This window comes from Strix aluco, chromosome 2 (assembly GCF_031877795.1).
Source record: "Strix aluco isolate bStrAlu1 chromosome 2, bStrAlu1.hap1, whole genome shotgun sequence".
NCBI lineage: Eukaryota > Metazoa > Chordata > Aves > Strigiformes > Strigidae > Strix > Strix aluco.
Window position 1 is genome coordinate 14135202 of NC_133932.1, and position 25402 is coordinate 14160603.

Consider the following 25402-nt stretch of genomic DNA (forward strand, 5'->3'; position numbering starts at 1 on the left):
ACATAAGATGTTCATCTTTGCATGCCTGTGGGACAACCTGTGGTTGGATTTCCACACTTATACTTGAAAACAGTTTCATGCTCAAACCAGGAGGTTAGCAAAACATGCTGGGAGGTGGTAGGACAGGCTCAGTAAGAAGCTCAAGAATTCATTGTAGAATTGGTAAGCTGCTTTCCTCTTCAGTGGAGGAGGGTTAGTTGTGTTGTGTTAAGAGTTGGTATTGACATGGGGGAGAATTAGGTGTACTGAGGTGACTGCTGAGGTTTTGGCAGTGAAGAGGTACAGAAGTTGCTTAACTATGGAAAATATAGGTATTGTTTTTCATGCATGTATGTCTATAAATATATGTTGTATATCCAAACCCCTGGCACTTCTATTTTTTTTAAAAAAAAGGACAGATGCAGTGTCATTTTAAAAAGAATGCTCTAAGTTACATCATGTAGTCTTCATTATCATTAAGGCGTGTGTGTGTACATGTAAGATACACGTGCATATATATGGTTCTTAAACTGGGGGACTGCCAGACATGATTATCTGTCAACATGCAGTTTGACTGCTTGTGCATGTGTATGATTATGCAGACTTGGGTTGCCTTGTAAGCATAGGTCTTAAATACTGTTATCACCTTAAAAAACGTTAATAGAAAGGAGGGCAGCACTGGCATAGTTTGCTCAGAACTTGGGAGAAGATGAGGGAAATGATACTTAGAGGTCTGTTAATCCCACATAAATGTATTCAACACCCTCTGATTTTTTTGTCAAGTGTATGTTAAATGGATATATAGGGCCTTTTCAAGGCAGGAGTTTAACATCCAGGTTGTCAGAAGCCCAGATACTGGGTAACAGAACAGGCAGCAGCAGGTTGGGAAGAGGCACAACAGCAATATTTACAAAAATGCATTGAGGCTTCAGTTGCTCTCTCTGCATGTCACCGGTTATGTTCCTATTTTTGTAATTTTTTTCAATAGACGAGAGTGTTTTTCTACTGGTAACAGAATTTAGTGTCAATACAGGATTGATTTCCAAGCAGCAGCTGGAGTTACTAAGCAGATAGGCAGGAGAAGCTACAGACCTTACCAGCAGTAAACAAAGGACTTGGATACGCAGTGAGTTTCCACCTGGGTTTTGGGTCCTCTCATCAGTTACACCACACTGGTGTGTATATGAGCATATTTTGTTGAACACCCGTGCAGAAACACCAGACGGGTCTGCTCTAGCTACCGCCGTGCTAGGCAAAGCCTGGTCCTCGCAGCAGGTTTATTAGCAGAAAGGCTGAAGCTGAGTAAGGAGCTCTCCTTGCTTCCCCGCTCACCTCCGTCGCTGCATGTCTCCCTTACTTGCCCGTGAGGCCCTTTGCTTGCCTTACAGCAGCACCTAGTGGCCTGTCTGTAGGTTACTGCCCAGAAATACTGGAATTTGTCACGTAGTCCAAAACCTGGCTCTCCTACCAGTTTTCCCCCTTGCCTCTTCCCTGCACATCAGGACGGCGTTAACACCTTGCATCGGTCAGTGCGGAAGGTTGAGCCAGGGGCTGTCCTTCGCCTTCCCTCGGTGTGATCCACGTCAGAGCAGGTTACGGTAACCTGCCGGCAAAGGGAGGCTACGGAGGCGGTGTCCTTGTGGTTTCCATCCCTTTGAGAACAAAAGGTTATGTTGCATGCAGTGCCAGGTCTGCAAAAGGTGGTATTGCCCGGGGTGTAAATCAGAAGTGAAAAATCTCTCAGTGCAGCTCAGGGTAAACTAGGAGGAGGAAGGAGAAGAAACGAGATGTTGAGGACGTTTTATTACAGCAGGAAGTGAAACGTACGCAATGGCAATATCTGTGCATCCATTGTCTCGGGTAATTATTTTAACACTTTGATCAGGTTTGGCCTGGCAGAGGTTAGAAATCTTGGAGATAACAAACTTCCCACCAGTCAGGAGTGTGTGGGGAGCAGCAGGGTAGAAGAAACAAGCTCAAATTAGTGCTTCTGTCAAGCAAAGGCAACAGCATTAACTTTTTAAAAAATAACGGAAACTGATAGGAAAAGTATGGTTGTTCTAACCATAAAATCGCCTTCGAATTACTGGGCACCAGCAATCTGGCCTTTACACACAAAGCTGTAGGAAACTGAACTTCGCACCTCCCACAGCGTGCGGTTCCTGCGCCACAAGGGTGACCGAGCTGTGCCCAACCCCAGCACGTGGCCTCGGGGGCAGCACAAAGGCTCGTCCTCCCTCTCTGCACCCACCCGACTGAGGGGCCAGTGCCCTACGGTGCTGGTGTTTCAGGGGGCTGAGCTGCAGCAGCCCCCCTCGGGGGAGCTCCTCCACTCCAGCACGGTGCTCCTGGGTGGCACGGCTCAGCGGCTCCTGACTTGGAGCTGGTCTGTGCTGTGCCAGCTGGGGCACGTGTTGACACGTTGGCATGGACGTGCCCCTCGCCGGGCGGTGGAAGCTGCGAAGCCACGGTCTCTGTTACGGCAGGTGGGCAGAGTTCAGGCACGCATGGCCCTGCCTCGGGGAGCGGAGAGGTTTCACATGGCTTCCTCGTTCACATCACTTCTCCGAAGCAAAGTAGTGCCCTTTCATACAGCCTATTGAATAGGCTTTACTTGTGAACAAACTGCTTCAATAGACACCGCAAGCTAAGCTACGTAAGGCTGCTGGTCAGACTGCAGAAAATTTAAGTTATATGGGGAATTGAATCCCAAATTTGCTTATTCCTGGGAGAATCCCACCAGCAAAGTGGCCTGAAATAACCAAATGAGCGCTCAGGCATGCAAGCAGCATCCTTACATATTTCACACCCGTGCAGAGACTTAGACCTTCAGAGATGGGTCACTCACAGCAGCAAGATTGGTATGCATCCCTGGTAGAATCCACACCACTGCTGCTGCACAGACATCTTAAACAGGTCATACAGAAACATGAGAAAAGCAGTAATAAACATTACATCAGTATAAACAGTAACACAAAGCATTGGAAAAGCAGAAGACAGACATTAAAAATACATTCTTTGTAAGCCTTTGGGTTGGTGTACTCTCACAGTACACTGATAAAACGTCCTCCTTGGTGTTTAATAAATACAATGGAGGCATAGATCATAGGAGACACTGTTACTGCTTGGTTTTACAGCAGGAAGGAAACAAGTTCGACTGTACATACGCAAATTGTCGAGTGGTATAGTTCCCTTTGGCCTGTGGGTTGCTGCACTTGGATTTAGAGTTTTCAGGGGAGTGTGGGTAGCAGATTCCTGAGACAAAATGCCACTGGTGCTATTGCGGTGCTGAAGCATCTCGGACAAACAGCTGCAGGAGCAGCAGTAGAAACTGCATGTGCTGTAGGCCTGCTTATTCTGTGGTGCTTTGTGCTTACGGGCAACAGATGCAGTTGCTAGCTAAATCTCATGTGTGCATTCACTAAGAAATGGTATTGACATACTTGTTTTGGTAGTGAGTTAGAGAAAGATCACATTTGCATCAAAATGTTTTAAATAAACTGAAATTTCATGAAAAAATTAAAGATTGTTAGGGAAAATTTTCTGTCTTGTTACTTTTCCTAAAATCCCACAAAGCCTCCTGCCTTTCTGCTGTTTCCTATAAGGCATGTTACATACCTTGTTTTATACTAACAGTACCTCGTGCTTCTAGGAGTTACACATGTAAATCTTTTACATTCAGATGTGGCATTTAATGAATGTATCCTATTTGATACAATTCCTTTATAGAATAATGCTTGATTAATGCATTTTTGGCTAATAAGAATAGTATGGCTAAACTCTGTGTTAATTTGAATAAGACTTGTTTCTGAACAGTCATTTCTTTGTATTTTGATTTCAGAAGTTATGACTCCTTCTTGCACTGCTTCTCATAAGCTTGTGTAAATGGATGTTTAGGTACATTATTTGAGCAATTTTAGGCTTGCCATACCCTTAACTACTTATTTTCATGCTGTTAGGTGATTGGGGATTATTTTTCTAATAAGTATTTCTGTCACTTAGCAACTCTCAGTGTCTTCAGAAAATTTTTTTTTAGCTTTTAAGTAATTTTCTTTAGTACAAATTACAGATATAGCAGTGTTGATAACATCACCAATACAAGGTATTTGTGTGTGTAGCCCAGTATCATCAGTTTAGTATTCTGTTGCATAAAACTATTTTGCAAAGTTTGGAATTAGAAAAGAAAAAAAAAAAAAAAAACTGATATTTTTGTGCTGCTTCTTAGGTGATTTTCAAAAGCGTTAAAATGGATGCTAAACTATGTTTTCACCTCTAAATTTGATTTAACCTGTCAGGACTGAAACATTAGATTGCCCTTCTTCTCTTAAACACTGCTTCTTGTTACTGGTACCTGGTATTTCGTTTTGTTCACTGTTGTTCTTAGCTGGAAAGAAGCACCTTTGAGGTCTTACTCTGCACCCTCCTTGTTTCAGGTTTCCTCAAGTACTTGCCAGTCTGATGCAACTAATTCTACAGAAGCCTGTCAGAAGTCATCGTTGTTTCAGTTCGCAGAGGTGAGTTTCTTTAAAAAGGGTTGTCTTCCCCAGTGTTTCCTTTTCAAGAAGCATCTAATGTTCAACTGAAAGAGAAATGAAAAATCTTGAACTAAAATTCATGCTTTTATTTGTTCCTTTTTTTTGGGTTTATGGTACTGGCTCGTTTATAAGGTAGATAGGTCAGGCTTGAAGTGCAGGAGAGTGCGTTTAGGAACGTGATGGAAGCCCTAAGTGCAATAATGGAGCTGTGGTTTAAGCAGTAATTTAGAGATGTGTCATTCCTGCACTTAGTTTTAAACTAGAGTCTTACTAACTAAAATTTTAACGTGTATTTGGATGTTACATTATTTCCTTTATCTGTTGTGGCTGCTTTAGTTGTTGACTCCATCAAAAATAACTGTAGTTCTGGAATTTTCAAAATTTTCTTCTATAAGCACCAAATAGCTCTATGCAACTATGCTTTAGCTTTGCTATGTACAATATTTTTGTCAGCATGTTTACAGTTATTGCTAGAAGTGCAGTTGTGGTGGTTGGTTTGCTTATTTAATGTATACACTATTTCATCCAAATTTTAATGGATTTCATTGACATAAATAACACAAGAATGAGGTTGCGAGGAATTCAGGTCCTTTGTAAACATTGTTGGTATCCTTACAACTTTTGAAATGGTCATAATCAAGTGACACATAAATATTTAGGTGTATAAGTGTTGATTGTACGGAGCACTGAGTACGTGCACATGGAAGGAAATTCTGTCATATCAGGGGCTTCTTTTTACTACCTGTTTTCATACCAGCTGTGAATCTGACTCCTGTGTCTTTAATACTCATTGCTGTGTGCACCTTCATACTCCTCCCTAAACATCATCACTTAGGGAGCAGATACATTGCAATCCTAGCACACAGAATACACCAGGTTTTCTGTTTTGTATTGTTTTTTGTTTGTTTGTTTTAACATTAGCCCAGAAGACCTTGGGTTCCAACTTAAGATCTGAGGCTTTCAAAATGTATTAGAAATAAATTAGAGCACTGATACTTTATTTCTGATTAAAGGTAGTGGCCAGAGTGAAGTAGGTAATGTGTAATTAGGCTCTTAAACAGCCTGCTGGCTTTTCTTGTTAGGAAGAGGAAATGCCTGGTGTGCTGGCAATGAAAAGCAATACTTAGAATCTTCTTAAAATCCATTATTTGCAATGTCACTTATGATGCTTCTATGGTGGTAATTGAACATCCATCTTCCAGTATTTCTAAGATGCTTTTGTATACTTCTGCTGTCAGAAGTTTTTCTATACTTCTATTTTGTATACTTCTACTGTCATTGCTGCTGAGCAATGTCATACTTTGTATAGTTCCTCTTGAGAATGGTCTGTTGCTTGAACTTCACTGCTAAGTCTTTAAAAGAGTAAGACAAATACCAGCTCACTTAATTGTTTCAGTTCATGGTTTACAGTGCCCAAGCAGGAAAGTGACAGGGCCATGTGGTAGCAGGCCAGAATTGTGTTGTGTGGTGCAAGATATGCTCTTGCTAAGAGCTTCTGACTGCTGACTTTTCCTTACCCGTGGAAGAAGAACTTCAATGGGTGCCAGGAAACAAGCTCATCTGCACCGCTAAAACATGCAGTTTAGAAGTAGCTCACTGATGATCAGTAATTAGAAATGCATATTAGCTAGTCTTACTTTTCAAGGATGTTAAACAGCCTGTAGTGAAGCTGCACCTAACCAGTGCATGGTAGGTATGTGTGTCAGTGGCAAAATAATTGGTACTTGTACCAAGGCCTGATATTAATCAGAGGTGTCATTTGCAACAAAAATAATTGACACTAAGTTACCTTAGTGTCTGGGATAGATCTGGTATCTCAGAGTACTTGCACGTATTGTACCACTGACCACACTTACCTTCTGTGCTAAGTAGCAATTTGTGCTCTATCAGAAACAGTATTCTGCTGTCTTAGGTCTTCCACTGACCTGTGAAATACAATGCAGTGTTAAGTTTTTGTTGCTAACCCTGTTTTGACATATCAGCGGGCAAATAAAAACCCTTCAAAAAAGTTTTAGCCTGTTCTGTTAATCCTAGGAAAGATTTTCCTTGTGAAAAATAATTCAAGATCAGCATTTCATGGATCACCCATCTATTTGTCTTCAGGAAAACAGATACTGTTCCTTGTATGGGTGTGCTGGGACTCATTTGCATGCTCTTAGGTACCAGGAGTCTTTCTCTATGATGGATCAGAAATTTAGCATGTTGAAGTTTGATACTGAAACTGAGGAGTTGGGTAATACAAGCATATTTGTTTCCCTGACAGATCTCTTCAAGCACATCACAGCCTGGAGTCCCAGGAGCTGTAAGACAAACTGAGGAGTCTGCATTGTTTCAGTTTGCTGAGGTATAATGGCTGAAATATGGTGGGGGAGGTTGGGGGGGAAGCAAGGAACCAGTAAGAGTTGTCACTGAATGGCTAAGCACCCTGTCTTATAAGGGATTCCCATCAGTAGATGTTTATCTTCGTGGCAGCATTGTATTAAGAAAAATGTGGGGGGAATAACCAGTGACTGACCGAGATGTTGGCCAGTTCTACCAGCTGTAGCATACACAAAGGATACTGGGCTTGTCAACATTACCTGGCCTCCTATATCAAAGGACCACTGCAGACATATTTTTCAGATGGCCTTTTAATTTACATCTAGGAGAACAACAAATAAAAGATATTCTGAAATGACACTGTGCACTGCCTATGGGAAAAGGCTGCAGCAGTGTGAAGTGGCAACTGCCCTAGAGGCAGGAATCCTTAGAAAATAACCTTGCAGGTCGAAGGAAGCTTATCGCAACAGCTACAAGGATGTGAAACAGCATCGTTAGGTGGTGACTTATAAAGCCTATAAATTACCCATAAGTATGTAAGATATCCTTCTTCCTCCATATATTGAAGATTTGGAGTTCTTAAAGATTGCTTTTAAGAATTTCTTCTCCCTTGTGTTTAATGTGCTTCATGAATTGACTTTCCACACATACACTCTTGTTGCCCATTTGGGGGAGTCTGGTACTGCTTGCAGAGTCAGTTATGCTAAAGTATATTCAGGGTGTGTCTGAAAAGACTGGGATTGGAGCTGGTGCTTTTGTGGAAGAGCACAATGGGATGAAAAGATACCCTGTTTGTTATTCCGTGTGCTTACAGAGGTTTGACTACATGCAGCATGCTTCTTTCTGTTAAATGTTAAGGTAATTATGTACTGTGTGTTTTTAGCTTGGCTAGGATGGGCCCTGATGTATTTCTTAGGAGGCCCAATTAAGAAAACACAATTTACTGATTCAGGTGCCATAAAATACCTGACTACAAACACCCCTATAAAAGATACAATAGAGTTAATATCTCTAATCATGAAAATGTTTTCATATGTGCCACCTTTTTTTAAAGTTACAAGTTAGTTTGGAAAGTTCTTTTGAGAAAATTAATAGAATTGAGCAGGATGGAGCCATGTGCTGAAGCCAACCTTTTAAACCAAGTAAAATATATAAGCTGGAGAACATTTCCTGTGAATTTTATTGCAAAATACTGCACAAGTGAATCTGCTAACTTAGTTTCAAAAATCTTAGCCATCTTACATTTTAATCAAACAGCAATTTTACATATTTGCAGAGTTGAACAGGGTATGAATTGCCCTTATTACAGCATTTTCAAATTGCCATGTAAAGCCTGAGTTAGCCATACTTCAAAAATTTCACAGAACCTAAAATCATTTCCTCTCCTGATTGAACGAACAACAAAATGACAAACCTGAAAATTGTCATATGGTTGTGACGGTGCATTGAGTTGCATACCACTACACTGAGCCAGATCATTTCCCACATTGGAGTGCATGTATGAATCATCAACTCTTAGGTAGAAGAGGTGCTTAAAAAGTTAGAAACTGATGTGGACAGTTTCAAAGTCAGGGTTAATCACTTTTTCTTGTAAAAATATTAAAATGTGCATGCAGTCTGGAGGGGGTTGTGGTTTTTTGGTTGTTTCTTCAGTATCTGGAAATAAGGCACAGGAACCTGGAAAAGCAAAAAACAAAACAAAACAAACACATCCCCCACCCCCCCAAAAAAAAAGAAACCAACCCAACCCTTGTTGGTCATGGTTAACTAATACCATGTTTTATCTATAGCAATAGACAAATGGTGGGGTTTTTTTAGAGTGCAGCTTGATTTCATTTAGGTTGTTCCAGGGGAAAGTATTGAGCATGCTGCAGAACCTCTTTAAGCTTTCTCCCCCTGCTATTAAAGCTGCTTGTGCTCTTTCAAGTATAAGGGCTTTCATTTGCACAGGGTGTCTTTGTCAGGTTTGGCAAAAATCCCGTTCCTTACTGTGCCACTTCTTACTGGGTCCTGTCTATATGAACGCATTACTGCATTTAGTAAGCTAAATTATGGTATGCAATTTGCTGTAGACTGCTGTCAGTAATGTACAGTACTACAAAAGAAAAAATAGAAGGAGAGAAAATAGTTATTTAGCCAGTAGCCAAGCAGACCTGTGAAGAAATGTGAAGTGTGCTGTGGTCGGATGTGCCTGGAGACTTTTGGCAGCTGTCCCAGCTCAGTTTTGGTTCTGGCTGGGTGTTCTTCATATGTTCCCTTTCTCTTCGCCGCCTTTGCAGCAGGGTGAGTAAGAGTGCCTCTTTGTGAAGACAGCAATCCCATTGAGTAGATTTGTCATTTCAAATGGACACCTTTACCCCAGGAGTACAAGTCCCCTGTCATTCAGAAACAGCTCATTATAGAGCTGTAGACGTAGCATGGGATTCCTTTCGTCTTTACAGCCTCAGTCTTTCATCTGGTTGTCTGTCCCAAGCGCTGTAGTCGTCAGTTAAAGCTGTTGAGGATATGGCTAATGAGCCCTGCCCAGTGACTTGCCACAACAGATGATGTAAATCCCAGGAGTAAGACTTTGTTGGGTCCTGTGGGTGTGCCGGCAAGCACCTTGGAGGTCTTCGAAGATGGTGTGACATCCTCTGAAGAGTTTTCTGAAGTTTCAGAGTATTGCCAAGTTACGCTCTTGGCTTTCTCATTCTGTTCTGATGTTGCAAATACTTGGACCTACTTTTGTCTTTCTCATTGGTACCTTTATGGAAAGCCATTATGTAGGCCAGTGATTTCTGAGCAGTGGGCTGTGTTCCTTAGCGTGGTGGCTGTTTGCAGTCTGTCTGCTCACATGGGCTGGTTGCTGTCATCCTCCTTGCCATGTGAGGGAAGCAGAGCAGATGGGACCCCTTGCTCTCTTGGTCTTACTGATTGTGTGTTTGGCAAATGCAAACAGATGGTGATGACTGCTTTGTTGGGAAGAAACAAGAGTACCTCTTAGATTTACTTAGCTAAACTCTCATACGTTGTTAAACAAAGAAAATGCTTCCAGAGAGTAGAAGCAATGAAATTGCTAGCTTAAACATTTTAAAAACAAAATGAACCCAAAACCCCCAAACTCTTTACTTTCAGCTGCTTTTCTGAAGTTTTTCTCTAGGTGATTTAATAAAAAAACCAATCATATGAAGCAAGGTGGAATTTTCTTTGCTAGTCCATCAGGTTACTATCATTTAAGAAAAATGCATGCCTGAGGATGATTTTGTCCCTGCTGCATTCTGACATAGTCACTTTGAGCAGGCCTGCAGGCAACCCTCTCTGTTTATTTCTGTGCTGAACAGAAGGTTTGAATCCAAAACTTTTGGTCAAAATGCCTTGAAATCGGGAGTGTGAGAGCTAGTCAGTATCTTCTCTTCCAGCTTTCCCTTAAGTAAAACTGTAATCTTCCCAGGTAAAGCCATTAAAGAAAATAGACGAATATATTTGCTGTTTGCCTATTTACTGAAATTATTAAATATCTACATTGAAGTGGAATGCCTATTCTAGGAGGGAAATTAAAAAGTGGTACCATGGCACATGCTTCTTCTGCAAACTAGAATGTAATATAGTAGCTAAAATGCTGACCTGCATTGTAATAAAAGATAACTTGATCCTAATGATCCCCAAGTTAAACCTGTAAATAAGAAGTGGCTATTTGTGGTTGCAGTACTGCAGGTTCTGATTATTCTAATTAAAACTGGAAGCTGGTGTTAGGACAGGAATGAGATCTGTAATCTCAGTGAGAGCTGATTGATCAGCCATCCTCTTCTGAAGTTTGGCCAAGAACTTTGGCAGAACAAGTTCTATATTTATGTCTCTTGCAGTTTGTTTTCTTGACTAAGAAGACAATTTTTTTTTTCTGAAGTGAAATGTTGGCTTCCTCTCTATTAGTATTACAAGAATCTCACTTGCATTTTGTTAGGAGCACCCATCCTCTTGTCAAAACGAAATTCTTGACCCTTTCCTCACATGGTACATCAGGAGGCAAGATATGCCTGCATGTTCTCAGGTTATGTTTCACTGGCGGGGGGGCTGGTTCTGTCCCTTCTGCCATTCATACTGCACTGAAAAAAATCATTAAGAGCTGAGAATTTATTATGGTAGAAATATAAAAAGTTGAGGCCCTCTTCCTGCAAAGTGCAGCGTACAAGATCACTTACTCCAGTGGGGTCCTGAGCAGGTTCACTGAACTGTCTCAGACCAAAACTAGGATTTTGAATTATTTTAGTCTAATATTAAAAATTGTTATTAATGCACACTCTAGTATTTTAAATAGCTTTCAGTAAAATGAATGTCCTGGAGTTCGGGGCGGGGGGGACAGGAGGAGGTGTGTGTAATGATTCTTCTTGACAATTGGAAAGTAAACTCTTCAAATAAACTAGTTCAAAAGAAAGACATGAAATCCAAAGAGAAGGTCTAAGATGGTAGTTTTTGCATCTGAAAGATCATGGTCATAGCATGATTTTTGTGATGAGGCAGGTGCCACAGAAACACTGGTGGTCTTGCCCCTAATGTTAGGGCTTTCAGTGGCTTCCAGGTCAAATACTACTGTGTAATGCCATGCCAAAAAAGGTCATATATGAGAACTAATGATTAATTCTTGTGTTGGTGAACTCATAGTGCTGCCCTTGGAAACAGGTCAGAAAAAATATGGCTGTAAAAGCAATTCCCTGAAGTGCAGTGGCAGTTATTTACTCAGCACTGGTGCTGGCACACCAACATCTATGTAGAAGGTTAGATTTGATCTCCAGATGTAAGGTCGTACTCCTTTTTTCTAACTAAAGTGAAACAAGCAGTGCCTGTGAGGGGAAATGGCCCTCTTCTGTATCTAACCAAATGGGAAATACTGCCCAGGTTTTCCAGGAGACTTTTATTTAACCTTGGTCACCACAGTTGATGTTTTTAAGCAATAGGTATGTCTTGTTCACTTAGTCACATAAAACGGATGGCTTGATAGAATATTGGCTGTGGACAATATAAATGTCAAAGAGAATCGATGAGCCTAATCTAAGGAAGAAGTTCTGTATTTGCTTGGATCCTGCTGACTTCTAAATGCCTGTTAAGTGGTTCTTGGATGGGACAGCCTGTCTGAAGTAGGGCCTTCTGCCAGAAAGATCTAAAAGGAACTGATTTAACTAACTCCTTACTTTTTTTCATTCTTTTTCTCCCTTCCTTTCTGTCTTTCCTGTGTGGCACTGAAATATTTTCTCCTCTGTTCATTTAAAACCTAGATCTCATCAAATACTTCCCAGTTGTCAAGTCCCGAGCCAGTAAAGTACTGTGGGAAGTCGGCACTCTTCCAGTTGGCAGAGGTAAAGTTATACCCATTAGTGTCACAATAGGAAGATGTGTGTATCTTTTCCCAAAAAAAAGTATGAACTGTGTAAGGTTTGCTCTAGTGTCAAATTTCGTATTTCCAGAAACATAAGTCAGTAGAAAATGGAATAGCAGGAGAATTAGGCAGTGGTAATGGCCGTAGGGACCTAGCTTTTCTTTATACACTTGTTTATGTGCATAGTTTCTTGGAGACCGCACAGAAAAAGTTACGCTTTTTATAATAATTAGCCTTATAACTATAAAAAAAACTGCACTCAAGAGGCAATGGCACTCAGTGAGGAGCTGGATACCAGGATTCACAGAGTAAAGCTTTGGTTATAAGGACTGGAAAGTGCATTGCTGAATCGGAGATGAAGAATAAGAAGAGAAAAGTAGACTTTGACATAATCAGGAATCTGTATGAAGATTTGGAAGTTGAAGCAGTGTGTTAAGTTCTGAAATTGGCAGCTGTCAGAAGTAATCAAGAATACTAGGTCAGGTTTCCCAGAAGTCCTAGAAATTCTTTGTGAGTCTTAAATATGACCTTGTAGAGGATCTCCTCTTTGATATGGATTAATCACTCAAAAACCTTTGAGGCTTGATGTGCAAATACTATTCTTCTTGGTGACTGAAAGATACATGCTGTATTCCAGGTAAATAAGGGAGGATGCTAACACCTTAGTCGTACACTTTTTTTGCTTGGTGGGTTGTTTTTTTTGTTTTTGTTTGTTTGTTTTTCAAAATCACATCCTATTTCAGTGAGGAAAGTTGTTCTCTGGATTCCATCTAGTGGCATCCAGCCATATATTCTTGCTGGTGAGGTTAATCCCTTTCAGGGGAAAAAAGACAGATTGAAAGCACTGAAATGAAAGTATTTCATGCCTTGTTCCATGAATAGTAATGCTTCTATCTAACTTCATAGGAACTTATATGAGTGAATGACAGCCTGCCTTACCCTACAGGCAATTCCTGGTAGTAGTAAGAGTTTGTGGGTGTGTGCTCTGTGGTCAGCAGTGCCTGTACAAGGGTGATTACACCTAACGTGATCAGTGACCATAAGGGTATTTGACTGTTGCAGCCCTGGGACAGCAGAAAGGCTGGTAACTTTTAGTCAGGGACACCAGAAGTTTTTGAGGTGTCCTCTTACAGGACAGCAGCAGGCTCTGAGTGGTGCTGTTCTGGAGTAAGGCTGTTGCTGAGTGCAGCCTGACTTTTAGAAGTCAGCATTAAAAATCATGATGTGACTGTTCAGCTTGTGAAGCCCTAATTTGGGCGAAGGACAGGTGCTTGTCCACAGGAGCACAGAGATTGAACTGCAGTTGGCGGAAAAAGTGAAGCTAAGTCTGGCAGCATGCCGTTTGCATGTTGGACAGGTTTCTGTGATCTGTCTCTCAGTGACTGCTCAGATGGATTCTTGCAAGCCTAATTTAGTATACAAAATGAATGTTAAAGGCTCTGATTCAAACTGAGAAAAGCATGGCAGATGTGCTAAGCACATCCTCCTTGTCTTGACATTAGTGCTATTGATTTTTTTTTTTTTCCAGTTTTGGAAATCTCTGTAGTGTTGGATTGTAATTGGATAAATAAAATATAAGAGATTCAGCTTAAGTGTTCAGGTAGCAGTTCAGGACCTGGTTTGGAGCATCCCAAATAAACTCTGTTTGTTATCACCTCAAGGGTGTCTTAGGTTTGCAAGTTCATTTGGCAGACATCTGTGCCATGCTGCTGTAACTCCAAACCACAGATGCTGTGCACTGGAGGGGACTGGGCTGCTGCTCCATGCTGCTGGCGTGGCAGGGCTCTGGTGCGTGGGAGCCTGTCTGCTTCAGCACACCACACTGCACTGCTCCTCCTTCGTCTCTATGTGCATTAACCAATGTTATCTTCTTCCCTCCCCCCCTTGCCCCGTGCCTTCCTTTTTGATATTTCACAGATGGTGATAAAATAAAATGCAGAAGTGGGTTAAATTATTTTCTAAAATATTCTGAGAATTTCTAAGTTTCTGAAAACGGTTGGAGCAGCCGCTCTGCAGTTGGAAGCCTGGGAGGCTGTTGCTGATCAGCTCTGCTGAGTCTCTTGCTGTCCTAAATGCATGGTTGGTCTTTAGCCTTCAGTGTGGGGACATGGGAGTGCGGGGAGGCTGTGGTAGGGGTGCACCCCACCTCCACAAGGCAGGGAGGCTGCTTCTGCCGCAGAGCGCTAACAGCACTGACAACGCTTGGCTGTAAGCGACGTCAGAGCTTGGGAGATGCTGTGAAGAGCTTCATCTTCCAGGAGACATAGCGATAGCATTGTTAACCTTTTTTCTTTATTTCCTTTATGGCAGTGATGGGTTGATTTCGGCAAAATCAATTTTGTGGGCCCTTGTTGGTTGAGAGCAATGAAAACTGAGTTTGGGGGGGGATAGGGGGAGCTAAAAGGTTGTAAACACTTTAGTTCCCCAGTCCTTAGAACTCCACCTCTTTCTAAGGAAGGAAGTATAAGAAACGTGCAAGCCTGATCAGAGGTTGTGAGATATGTCCTTAAAAATAGAACATTTTCTTCTTCATACTAATGGCCAATGCTGAGACTGATGTTTTTGATTTGTTTAGAAAAAGGTAATTACTTTGCACCTAGCTCAAAACTTGATACAAAACTCTCAGAAGTATTGAAGAGGATCATGGCCTGATACAGGAAAAAATTCTGGAGAATAATCGTCCACCTGCTTGCCAGACAGCCCCTCGTACTCTCAGGAGTAGTAAAGGGTTACCAAAGGCTTGAGGGCAGCTCCTACTTCACATTGGTTTCATAGCATCTCTGAGAGTCCCGTAGGACACCCACAGGCAGTGCCATACACAGCCTGACAGGAGTAACCTTCTTAAGCTATGACAGTGAAACGATTTTGCGATCACATGTCTAACTAAGCCTTCAAGAACACCACCAGCTGGATTGCATGCTGGTGTAGATTGGTGCTTAGCTGCTGGAGTCTGTTCATGTGCAAGAGAGCGTGTGCTTCCATTCATCCTACTCTTCAAAGGGAGTCCTGACAAGAGGATGCCCAAATCTGTAGATACTTTTTAGTGTCCAGTGGTGTTATCCACCAGAGCAATGGTGGTTTTATTTATAACAGCATGCACAGGTCTGCACTTCTTTTTCAATATGTAATCTTATGAATGAATTTTGGGAAGAGGGAGGAAACAGTGCATTCAAAAGCTGTGTGGTAAACATAAAAAGTTTGTACTGAATGTTGTGGTTTTTTCTCCCCCCTCTCTCTTTAGATTTCTTCAAGTACATCCCATTCAGGTCCTTCTGATTTAACAAAACAGTGTGGAACATCAGCATTATTTCAGCTGGCAGAGGTAATATTAAAACACTGGTGACTAATTATCACAGGTGCAGTGGGGTGGAGAAGTTAATGATGTTGATGGCCAAAGTCTGGAAGGTAGAACAGTGCTACAGTTAAAATTACATTGTTGCTTATAGAAGCATAAGATATAGTGGCTTGGGTGCCACAAGTCAAGATTTCCCCCAACTAGCCGTCAGCTTGGAGGTTTCCAAGAGTCTGTGCTGCAGCTGAGACGTCCCAGTCCCTGGTAGCAAAGGGACTTTCCAGTCACCATTGAAAATGTTTCAATTCCTTCTTTAGGGTTCGGTATTTTGAGTGTTTGGTTTGGCTGGGGGGTGCAAGGAGTTGAGAAGAGAGGGCTGAATTAGTCTGTTACTCAGGTTAGGGCATTGCCATTACAAATTCCTGTTAAAAGGTCATTAGTTGCTTTCATTTATTTTTGTTTTTCATGCCTACTGGTTTTTTTTGAAGTGGAGAATAAACAGATCAATAACTTCTGTAGAAATTTTGTGATACTCTCAACAGATCCTCCTTCTGGGAACAGTTAAAACCAAAGGCCTCTTATTGAAATGTTGTATTTCTTTTGTTTCTAAGCCTTTTTTTTTTTTTGAGCTTTCCCAATCTTAGACTATGAGTTGCAAGTTTATTTAGAGCTCACAGAACAGAAATCACTTTTTTGTAGCCATATCTGTAGCCCTCTGTACTATTGGCTACTTCAGAAGCAGCAAAGGTAAAAAAGAAAAAAGAATTGGTGAGGAAGGGGGGGGGGGTGTTGAATTGACAGAATACTATTGCTGTTAAATGAGTTGCGTTTTAAAGATTGATCTTCAGCTTTTGAAAAATTACAATGCAGTGTAGTAAAAAAGTCACAGAAGTACCTCGGTACCAAGAATCCACCTCAGCATAGTTGTGGGGTTCTCCTCTGCATAATGTAACTGCTTCCTTATAGACACAGTGCTGCCCAAGCTCCGGTGTTTTTAATGCTGAACCTAGCTTGACCTGAACCAGATCAGGAGTTTCTACCCTATGCAGCAGGAATTTCGGAAACTTACTGCAACATGTTCTATCATTGGTGTTATGCTCATACATATATTGGTGTAAGAGATATTTTTAGTTGGCAAGGAAAAAATGCCTTGCTGATTTGAGAAATCTAAAACTGACCTGGAGAGAACCCAGTGATCTGGAGGGTACATCCATACTGACCACATGGCCTGTGGGCTGAGCTGCAGGATGGGGAAACTCCGCATGTTTGTTCAGAGCAAGCCTCTTCCATCTGATTTTGCTCCAGGTGGCTGTTTGGCTGACATTTGTTTTTAAAATAGCACTGGGAATTCATCTTGGGGTCTTTGAAAGGGAGAGTAAGAAGAAGAAAGCATGTTTTCCCAAGGGCAGCTGCATGATGCTGTGAGGGACTACCTTCTGTAGCAGTCAGCGTAGCTTACAGGTGATCCAAAACTGAGAGGATCTCCCAAGTCAGCGCTGCAGGAACATGGCAGTTTGAGGACCTTTTTACAGCTCTTTTTTTGAATATTGCTGTTCCTCAGACAGTATGAGGGTTTTGGTTTCCATTAATGTTATCTCCAGGAGGAAATAACCATGGCAACCACTGCTGCTTTGCAGTTCTTTGCAAAATAAGTCTGTGACAAGAAGAAAGATTTGGAAGGCTTTTTTAGTACCTTCCAAATTACTTTGCACATTCAAGTAAAAGAAAATAATCTCGATTACTGAGATTCAATTAACTTTTTTTTTTTTCCCTCTCCTTCAGGGCCATTTGGAAAATGGAGGAAAGAACTGTATATAGGGACATTTGGGAGTTGAAGGGGGTATGGATGTGAGATTTCAAGTAACCTGTCTGTGACAATAGTGAGAGATACTGTATTGTTCTGATGCATTTAGGGTATTCTGAAAATCAGTCTAGCAGTGGGTTTCCAGGTTATATAAAAGGCACTCAAAGGATTGTGGAAACACTACGGAGATCAGCTGGAGTCTTTTTCTATTAGAGCAGTAGAACCCGCTAGCCTTATTCTAGCACTTAGCTATCATCATGTCACATCCATTTCAGTAGGGCTTCAGCGTGTTTTTCAGCACTGTCCTTTAGCATAGTTTGCTTTCCTGAGCTAAGATGCCAGAGGGATTGCCTCTGTAATGCTCCTGTTAATGTAGGTAAGTAATGTTAACAATTGATGTTTGTTTCATGGGACTATTCTTAAACTTGTTTTAGATGTGCCTTGCTTCAGAAGGAGTAAAAGTGAAAGAACCTGGGAAAACAAAAGTGGAAGCACCAGAAGATGTGAGAGGGGAAGTTCCAGAGGAAATGGAAGTAGACCTGGAGCAAACAACAGTAAAAGACTCCTGTAAAGGAAAACTAGAACAATCAGAGACAGAGAAAATGCAAAACCGGAATGAGACAAAAGCTGAGGAATCACAAACTGCAAAATGCAGAGATTTTACGAGTCTTGCAATGGAGAACAGTCCTTTTGAGAGAAATGATAACACAAAGGATCACATGTGCTGTTCTCCAGAGCTTTCAATGGCTGACATGAATATCCTTGGGCTAAAGCCAGAAAAGATAAAGAAGAAAAAGAAAAAAAATAAGTTGGACCGGCACACAAATGAAAAATCCACCCCCAAGAAACCTTGTAAAAAGAGACAGTCTTCAGAGTCGGACATTGAAAGCGTAATGTATACGATTGAAGCCGTTGCAAAGGGGGACTGGGGTGCTGAGAGACTTGCGGAAGTTCCCCGCAAAAAAACCCGCCCTGTCTCAAATGCGAAGGGAAGCGTGTTGGATACAAAATCACCAAAGAAAAAAGTGAAATCGAAAGAGAAGAAAACATCAAAGGAGAAACCCACGGAGACCACCAAAGAATCAAAGCCTCCCGATTTCCTTAGTATTGCAGCCAGCAAGGAAGTACCGTGTGAGGCTTCTGATAACATTAAAGTGGAACCACTGACCCCAACAGAGGAGGTGGTACCCCAGAACTTACCAGGACAGGTCAAAACTGAGGACAGTGACTGTGTTAAAAAGATAGAAACCTGTGGCTCCAGGAAATCGGAGAGATCTTGCAAAGGTGCTCTTTATAAAACTCTGGTGTCAGAGGGCATGCTCACATCTCTGCGTGCTAACGTGGACAGAGGTGGGTGGCTTTGAGTGTTTCATTTACAGCATGAACCACAAAAGCCTGCCTGGAGTGGGAGGAAAAGCAAAAGTCTGTGTTTAAGCTGGAGTTTAAGCTGGAGTTTGAGCAGTGTGTGATGGGAATGCTGTGTCTGGTCACCTGAGAGGCTGGGGACAGGTGGAGGGGATGGACTCTGTGGTCCAGGGCAGTTCTTCTGGAGCCTGTGTTCCTACTTGCCCCACAAACTCTTAACCTCTCCCTTTTTGTCTTTCATGATCCAAGATTAAGATTTCTGACCAAAGGCTTTGCTGGTTAATTTGTCAGCCTGCTGATAGATGTATGCAGGGCTTGTGTTGTGTGTAACCCTGAACAATTAGCTTGTTTCTATATAAACAACTCTTGTGGTTGTGAGCATAGTTCTCAGTCCTACAAGAGACAAATGTGTTGTGCTTTTGCTGTGGTTGTTAGTTTTGCCGTAGGTGGTGAGCGAGAACCCTTTATGTTGTAGAAGGATAAATTAGAGGTAATTCCTGGAAGCTTTCAGTGAGATGTCTTGAAATTTATTTTTCCAGTTAGTAGATTTATATGTGTGATTAGAACAGTCAGAAAAGAAAAAGATGCTTGTAATTTACGGTAGTTTATTACTGTAAACCTGCTCATCTCTTTCTCCTCCTTTATACCTTGAGAGATCCTGACTTTAGAGGTAGTATAAAAAAAACGGGGAAGTGGAAAGGAAATAGTTGCCAATATCATCAATGTCCAGTTTAAAATAAATAAATGTTTCGTAACACCTTCTAGAAGGTCAAGCATAATAAGTTGCAGTGCTGAATGGGTACACAAGTTCCTTCTGAGCCCACTTTGTTTTGGCACATTTTTCTAAAGATAAGAAACAATTTTCTGCCTTCATCCCAGGAAAAAGAAGCTCAGGAAAAGGCAACTCCTCAGACCATGAAGGATGCTGGAATGAAGAAAACTGGGCTTTTTCCCAAAGTGGGACAAGTGGGAACAAAAAACTGAAAAAGCCTAAGCCAAAGGAAGAGTTTGTTTTCGGGTAAGTTACAGCTTAACATTGTTCAAAGTTTGAGTTAGGTCAGCCTGGTAATTTAAGAGTGAGTCCTCTTCATTGCAGCTGAGTGAACTGCATCCAGCACCCAAATGATCACAATTAGAGAGAATTCCTGAAAATTACAAACCCCTCTGGGCTGAGTCAGACTCCAGATACCTGTTGTTTATATACCAAAGTAATTCCTTTGAGATCTTTCCTGGTTTACACTACTGTACACAGATTTGGGTAACATTATTTGCTCACTTCTAAAAACACATGCAATATTTACCCACTCAAGAGGTGGTGAAGAGGTTTACTTTTATTTCCAGAGCACTTTGCAAGCAGTATTTGAAGTTCTGTGTAGGTGTTCAGTCATCATAAACAGAATTAGAATAGAAAGAAAGATGTCTCTGCCTGCTTGGAGAGATTGCTTACAGAGGAAGAGTAAACAATGTTCTAATATTGGCAAATAATTATGATAAATACATCATTTTTCCATTGTAGAGACAAGATATTTAAACTCTTCATGTACACCATGAAGAAATTAAATATATCAGAAGAATAATTAATGATTACAAATGCATTAAAATTTAGCAAGGCTACACAGAATTACTTTTCTAGTATATGAATAACAATTTTTGTCAGATTTATTTAACTGCAGGCATAGTAGTTAAATCTGCTTAGCCATTCATACTTATTTGCAAAGTCTTGAAGACTTCCAATTATCTGAATTCAGAGGGTGAAAATCAATTAAAGAGGAGTAGATTTTCCACACTTCATGCTTAAAACTGTAATAATTTTTTTTGTGCAGGCTTGCAGTAGCCTTTTTTTTTAATAACCTAGTTTATGTGAAATTTAGCTGCAGCTCACTTTACAGCAAAAATATTAAATTGATTAAAATCTTCGAGTCTTGTTTGCTTGGAATAGTGAAGAAAAATTAATGGAATACTTTCTGTATTTTCAGTGCATTGTATATAAGTTTTGTAACTTCTTTTTAAATTTGAATTGAAAGATTGAAAACTCTTCACACCTAATGGTGTGAAAAGTGCATGCATCTCCTAGCCAAAATAAAAAAAGTAGTTACAAGTTATTTATTCAAAGTAGCTAGGAAAAATGTGTAAATAATTAATTCATTCAACAAATACTACCATTGTTAGCCGGCTGGATGTGGAAATTACATATTTGCCAATCTTGCTTCTTGATTCAGTCACGTCATTAATGAATATTACTTACTGGAATTGGTAATTTGTGGAGCGTAAGTGCTAGAGAAGGTATCTGCTATCCCTGTTCATTGCACTACCTGATCTTCTGGCTACTTGAAGAGCTGCTCTTACCTCCTCTTAGCTCTTTCCTGCTCCCTTCAGCATCACATTTCAGCCTTATATTGTGTGTGTAGGGAGGGAGGGTCCTCACCCCTTGGGCATTATGTCTTTCTCCCCGTGTTCTCTTACCTTCTCCAGCAGCAGTTGCCCACACTTCCCCGATGGTCCCTGCCAGGTGTGCTTTGTCCATGTGCAGCCCACTCCTTTGCCAAGCAGTGCTCTGCCTGCGGGTATCTCCTGGCAGGACTAGGCTGTACAGCATGAAGACCTCAGCTCAGCTACGTGTGTCTAACCAGGCTTGTGAGATGCTCTGAAAATTCATGACAATGTGAATGATCTTTTCTTTTTTTTTTTAATAATTAATCACTGACATAGTGATAGCAGCACTCTCCACTGCCTCCATGTCACACAAGCTATAAATTACTAGCCAGGATGGCAGCTCATCTGCTTTCAGGGTTGGGCCTTCCTAATTAGAGCTGCAGCCCCTCATATGCCCTTGGGACAGGCAGCAACAGGCAGTGGGAGAGGAGCTGGGGCAGAGGATGGAATTGTATGACAGCTGTCAGAGCAAAAAATCGGCTTGCTTTGTGGTTGTCAGGGAGCATCTGCGTGGAAGAGAAAGGTAGCAGTACTGAGCAGCACTAATGTCGGATGTCTCTGTGATTTCAAAACAAAACGTGTGCGCACACACAGAAGCAACACATACCAACCCCACCATGCATGCAGTCTGCCGAGAGTCAAGGCTGTATTTTAAGATGGAGGATTGCTTACAGAAAGAAGTAATGATTGTAGAGATAAAATGAAGTATCGTTCTGTGTACCAAAGCTTTCAGAATGCAATTTGTTTGAAGTGATGCTTCAAGAGAGCAGAGAGAAATGCCATGTTTCTTGTGATGCTTCCAAGTGTACAGTGTGTAAGGGCCATCCCTCCAACAGTCATGGCAACTCTTGTTGAGTTCAGGTTTTCTGTAGCAAACGGAATTAAGGGCAAGTAGAAGATGTCATTGTTCCCCTGTCATTGACAGTACTATTTATAATCTGCCTAGCTGTTCACACTGCCTTTTATTAAAATACAGTTTCTTTCTGTGCTCCTGCCTGACTGCAAAAATTTGCCAGAACAGAATGCTTATGGAAGCCAGCATAGTCATTACAGCCAGGAACGCCACGCTATACCATCCTGTTTGAGTCGTTTGTTTTCATCTGGCTGTTAGGAACAACAGAACCGTGTTTGTGGATTTCTTGAGTTGTAGGTAATCTAGTTACAGTCATTCAGGTTGGGCTGAAGTATGAGGGATATTGGGTTTCATGAAAGCATGAGCTGGTTGCATTTTCCATCTCGCAACAAGTAAAATATGAGGGGAGCAAATAAAATCCCCCAGAACAAATACAAAGCTAATTCCCACCCCAAAGCATCAGGTTTTTGAAAGATTGAATAGCTTGATATTTTTCTTCTGATTTGAATTGTTGCTGTTTTCATTCTGGTGTAAGGACTTTTATGTGAAGTTATTTTATTAGTTTGTTTATTTATTGGTTTTATTGTCATTTGTCATTCCCCTCACAGAACAGATAAATCTCCTGTACAAATCTGTGCAGCAGAGCTAACTGTCACCACTATGACATTGATTTTTTTTTTTTTTCTAATGTTAATATATGCAGCTAATGTAATCAGTTTGTATTGAGTTACAAATGCAGAAGCTGGAGTGTAAATTCTCATCCCAAAAATGGATTAATATATACTAGTTTGATGTTTACAGTGTGTGTGCACTTATCTCTTTCCCCCTCTCTGTGTAGGTAGGTATGTGTGTACACACACATGCTCCTAAACAATTTCTTTTTTTTCTCCGGAAACAGAGTTACATTTAATTTGATTGGTTTTGTTTCCCCTTTAGCTTAGCAAAGTTGGAAGAGGAATTTGAAAAGAAATTCAACAGCCTTCCTCAATACAGTCCCATTACCTTTGACAGGAAAAATTCAGCTGTTCCGAGGAAAAAGAGGAAGGTTGGAAGCGGCTCATCTGAGCAACCAAAATCCAGCAAAGGTAAATTACCATGTGCAATACATTCTTAAGCAACAGCAGTGCTACTCCAACCTCAGGAATTTATACATTCTTACTTTATTGTTATATGTGAAAAGTGTGAAGTTAAACAAAACATTTCTCTAGCACTGAATTTAGTTGGTTCTCACCTGGGTTAGATTTCAGGCTGTACTCTTGACACTCATGCTGAGTAGAGCTGGTTAAAGTTTGTACGTGAAATTTATTCCTCGTAGCAAGCAAATTTATTGAAAACATGAATATTTGTGAGGTAAGTGAATTTGACAAGTTTTCCCAGGAGAAAATGGGGAAGAAATGGCAGGTGATCAAAAGGTTACATTTTTGACATTTATCAAAACGTAGTTTCATGCCAGTTTGTATTTCACTGCAATTTTAGGCTCTGTAAATTAAAACATAAGCTACCAGAGATGTCTGAATTAAATGTTTGGATTTTTTTTTTCATTGAGATGTTAACTCTCTATCGTAAGTTTGGAGCAAAAATGTCCTGACATGATAAAAAAGGGTTAGAGGACAGGAAAACTGATTCCATACCCAGCTCCATTGCTGAGGCTCTTGGAGGGAGAAACTCATGACACGTTTGGTTGTTTTATATTCAGACAACCTGTGACACAGAAGTAGTGAAGAAGTGAGAATGTCGTAGGGAGATAACTGCTTTTAGATTGTGGCAGAAATACTGATGTATATATACAGTACAGAAGCATCACAAAATGAAGGAATGACATATCAGTCATTCTACAAGACAAAAGGATCCTCATTATGCGCAGTTCACAATGTGAAGCTCGTTTCCTTTCCTACTGCTGTGGTAGTTCCACTGACTGGCAGGTTTTCAGATCTAATACGGCTATTTTAGCCAGGTGACCCTGGATTAGATCTATGCCTTTTGAATGCTTCACAAATAATCACATTACAGTGTGCAGGATTGAGCAGCTGTTCTTTTCTAGTACATGCCAATTTTGGTATTGATTTTTGTATTTATATAATTAGATGTGGAACAGTCACTTTTGCAAAATTAGACTTGTGCTAATACCAAGTGAGTTCTGACTTCAAATGCGTTTCATTTTTTTTTATGGTATGTATTTGACAGAACTTCTTCAATGAGCATGAATGAATTGCTTTACAGTATTATAATACGGTGGTTAATTAAGCAACATCTGTTGGGAACAAGATCTCCTCATCTACCATGATCTGGCAATTGAAGTTGTAATAATAGCTCCTTGGATTTCTCTCTACAGTATTTACCTGTTCAAGTGTCTGTACGTCTAAAAATTTTGCAAGGCCCTATGTTGTTTGGGAATGTCACACTAGAATGCTGCCTCTAGTCAGGTAGCCCAGAACTGCGTTCTGCTTTTGGCTAGGTTCGTACGCAAGAGCTTAATTTTTATCCTTGTAAGCATCACTTAAAAAAGCTTTGGAATATATTTGACCTTGCCTCAAGGGAAGGTCGGAAACACAACTGCAGGCAGGTTACAAGCTTGATATAAGTAGTTTTGGCACAGCCCTGCGGAGGAGGCCGTGGAGCATTTGCCTCTAGCTGACAATAAGGGCTCTTTAAACTAACCCAGCTGACTTTGCACTGTAGCAGATGGTAAACAGTCACATGAACTTTTCCACCAACTGAGCTGTGGGGTTGCAACAAGCAGCCCCAGGGCAGGAATATCTGATAGTGACACTGCTGTTCCTGTAGTGAACATCTAACCGCAGCCCCGAACTAAATCCAGACGGAGCTAGTGATATCTGCTCCTAATTTCAACGAATATTGAGTTTGCTCAAGTTAGCTGGGCAAGCTGTCAGCTTGTGTCAGTCTTTCCAGCTCCCTGGAGAGTGAAGTTCAGCTCTCAAGAGGTAGCTAAAAAACTTTCTGACAAACCGTTTTTCTTTTGGAAAAGAAAGATTGCAAAAAAGTAACTACTCCATGGCAATGGGTCTATTTTAATTTGTTTTATTTTGTTAGGATGCGCGTTGTGGATTTGAAATGGCCTGAACCACATTGCATACAAGCAAGCTTACTAGCTTAGTAGGGAGGCTGTTCCAGCTGAGCCAAACATTCATTAAGCTGAATCCTCAATTTAATTTGTGGTGTACTCACAGGCCATTCAGCCTCATCATGCTGTTGGCTTGCCTGTGAACTGTGATGACTCCAAAAACAGTTAGAGAATACTGACCTCCAAAGGTGTTCAGCATACAGGTCTGCATACTAGGCTCCTGGAAGTATTTCAGAAAATGAAAATCGCGTATTTTGCAAAATGATGGAGCTTGGTGTAGAATGGTTTTGGGTTTTTTTGGATTATCATGTCTTTTTACACCATCAGAGTTAACATCATCTTATTGCAGTGTGATGAGCATGCACTGTGAAGGGTCAATATAGTGTTATG

General features: G+C 40.9%; 1 protein-coding gene across 21 annotated transcripts in view; it reads left to right on the forward strand.

Annotated features, from left to right (window-relative positions):
- The window catches only part of BBX (BBX high mobility group box domain containing), a 149284-nt gene that overhangs the window by 101179 nt on the left and 22703 nt on the right, over window positions 1-25402 (forward strand). For 17 of the 21 annotated variants that reach the window (XM_074811633.1, XM_074811671.1, XM_074811556.1 and 14 more), the window contains 7 exons: window positions 4413-4493; window positions 6778-6858; window positions 12083-12163; window positions 15425-15505; window positions 17714-18629; window positions 19524-19662; window positions 22867-23015. In XM_074811633.1, coding sequence (XP_074667734.1) covers window positions 4413-4493; window positions 6778-6858; window positions 12083-12163; window positions 15425-15505; window positions 17714-18629; window positions 19524-19662; window positions 22867-23015 — 1528 coding nt within the window. The remainder of the gene's footprint in view (window positions 1-4412; window positions 4494-6777; window positions 6859-12082; window positions 12164-15424; window positions 15506-17713; window positions 18630-19523; window positions 19663-22866; window positions 23016-25402) is intronic. The other 4 variants (XM_074811519.1, XM_074811538.1, XM_074811525.1 and 1 more) reach the window with 3 other exon arrangements.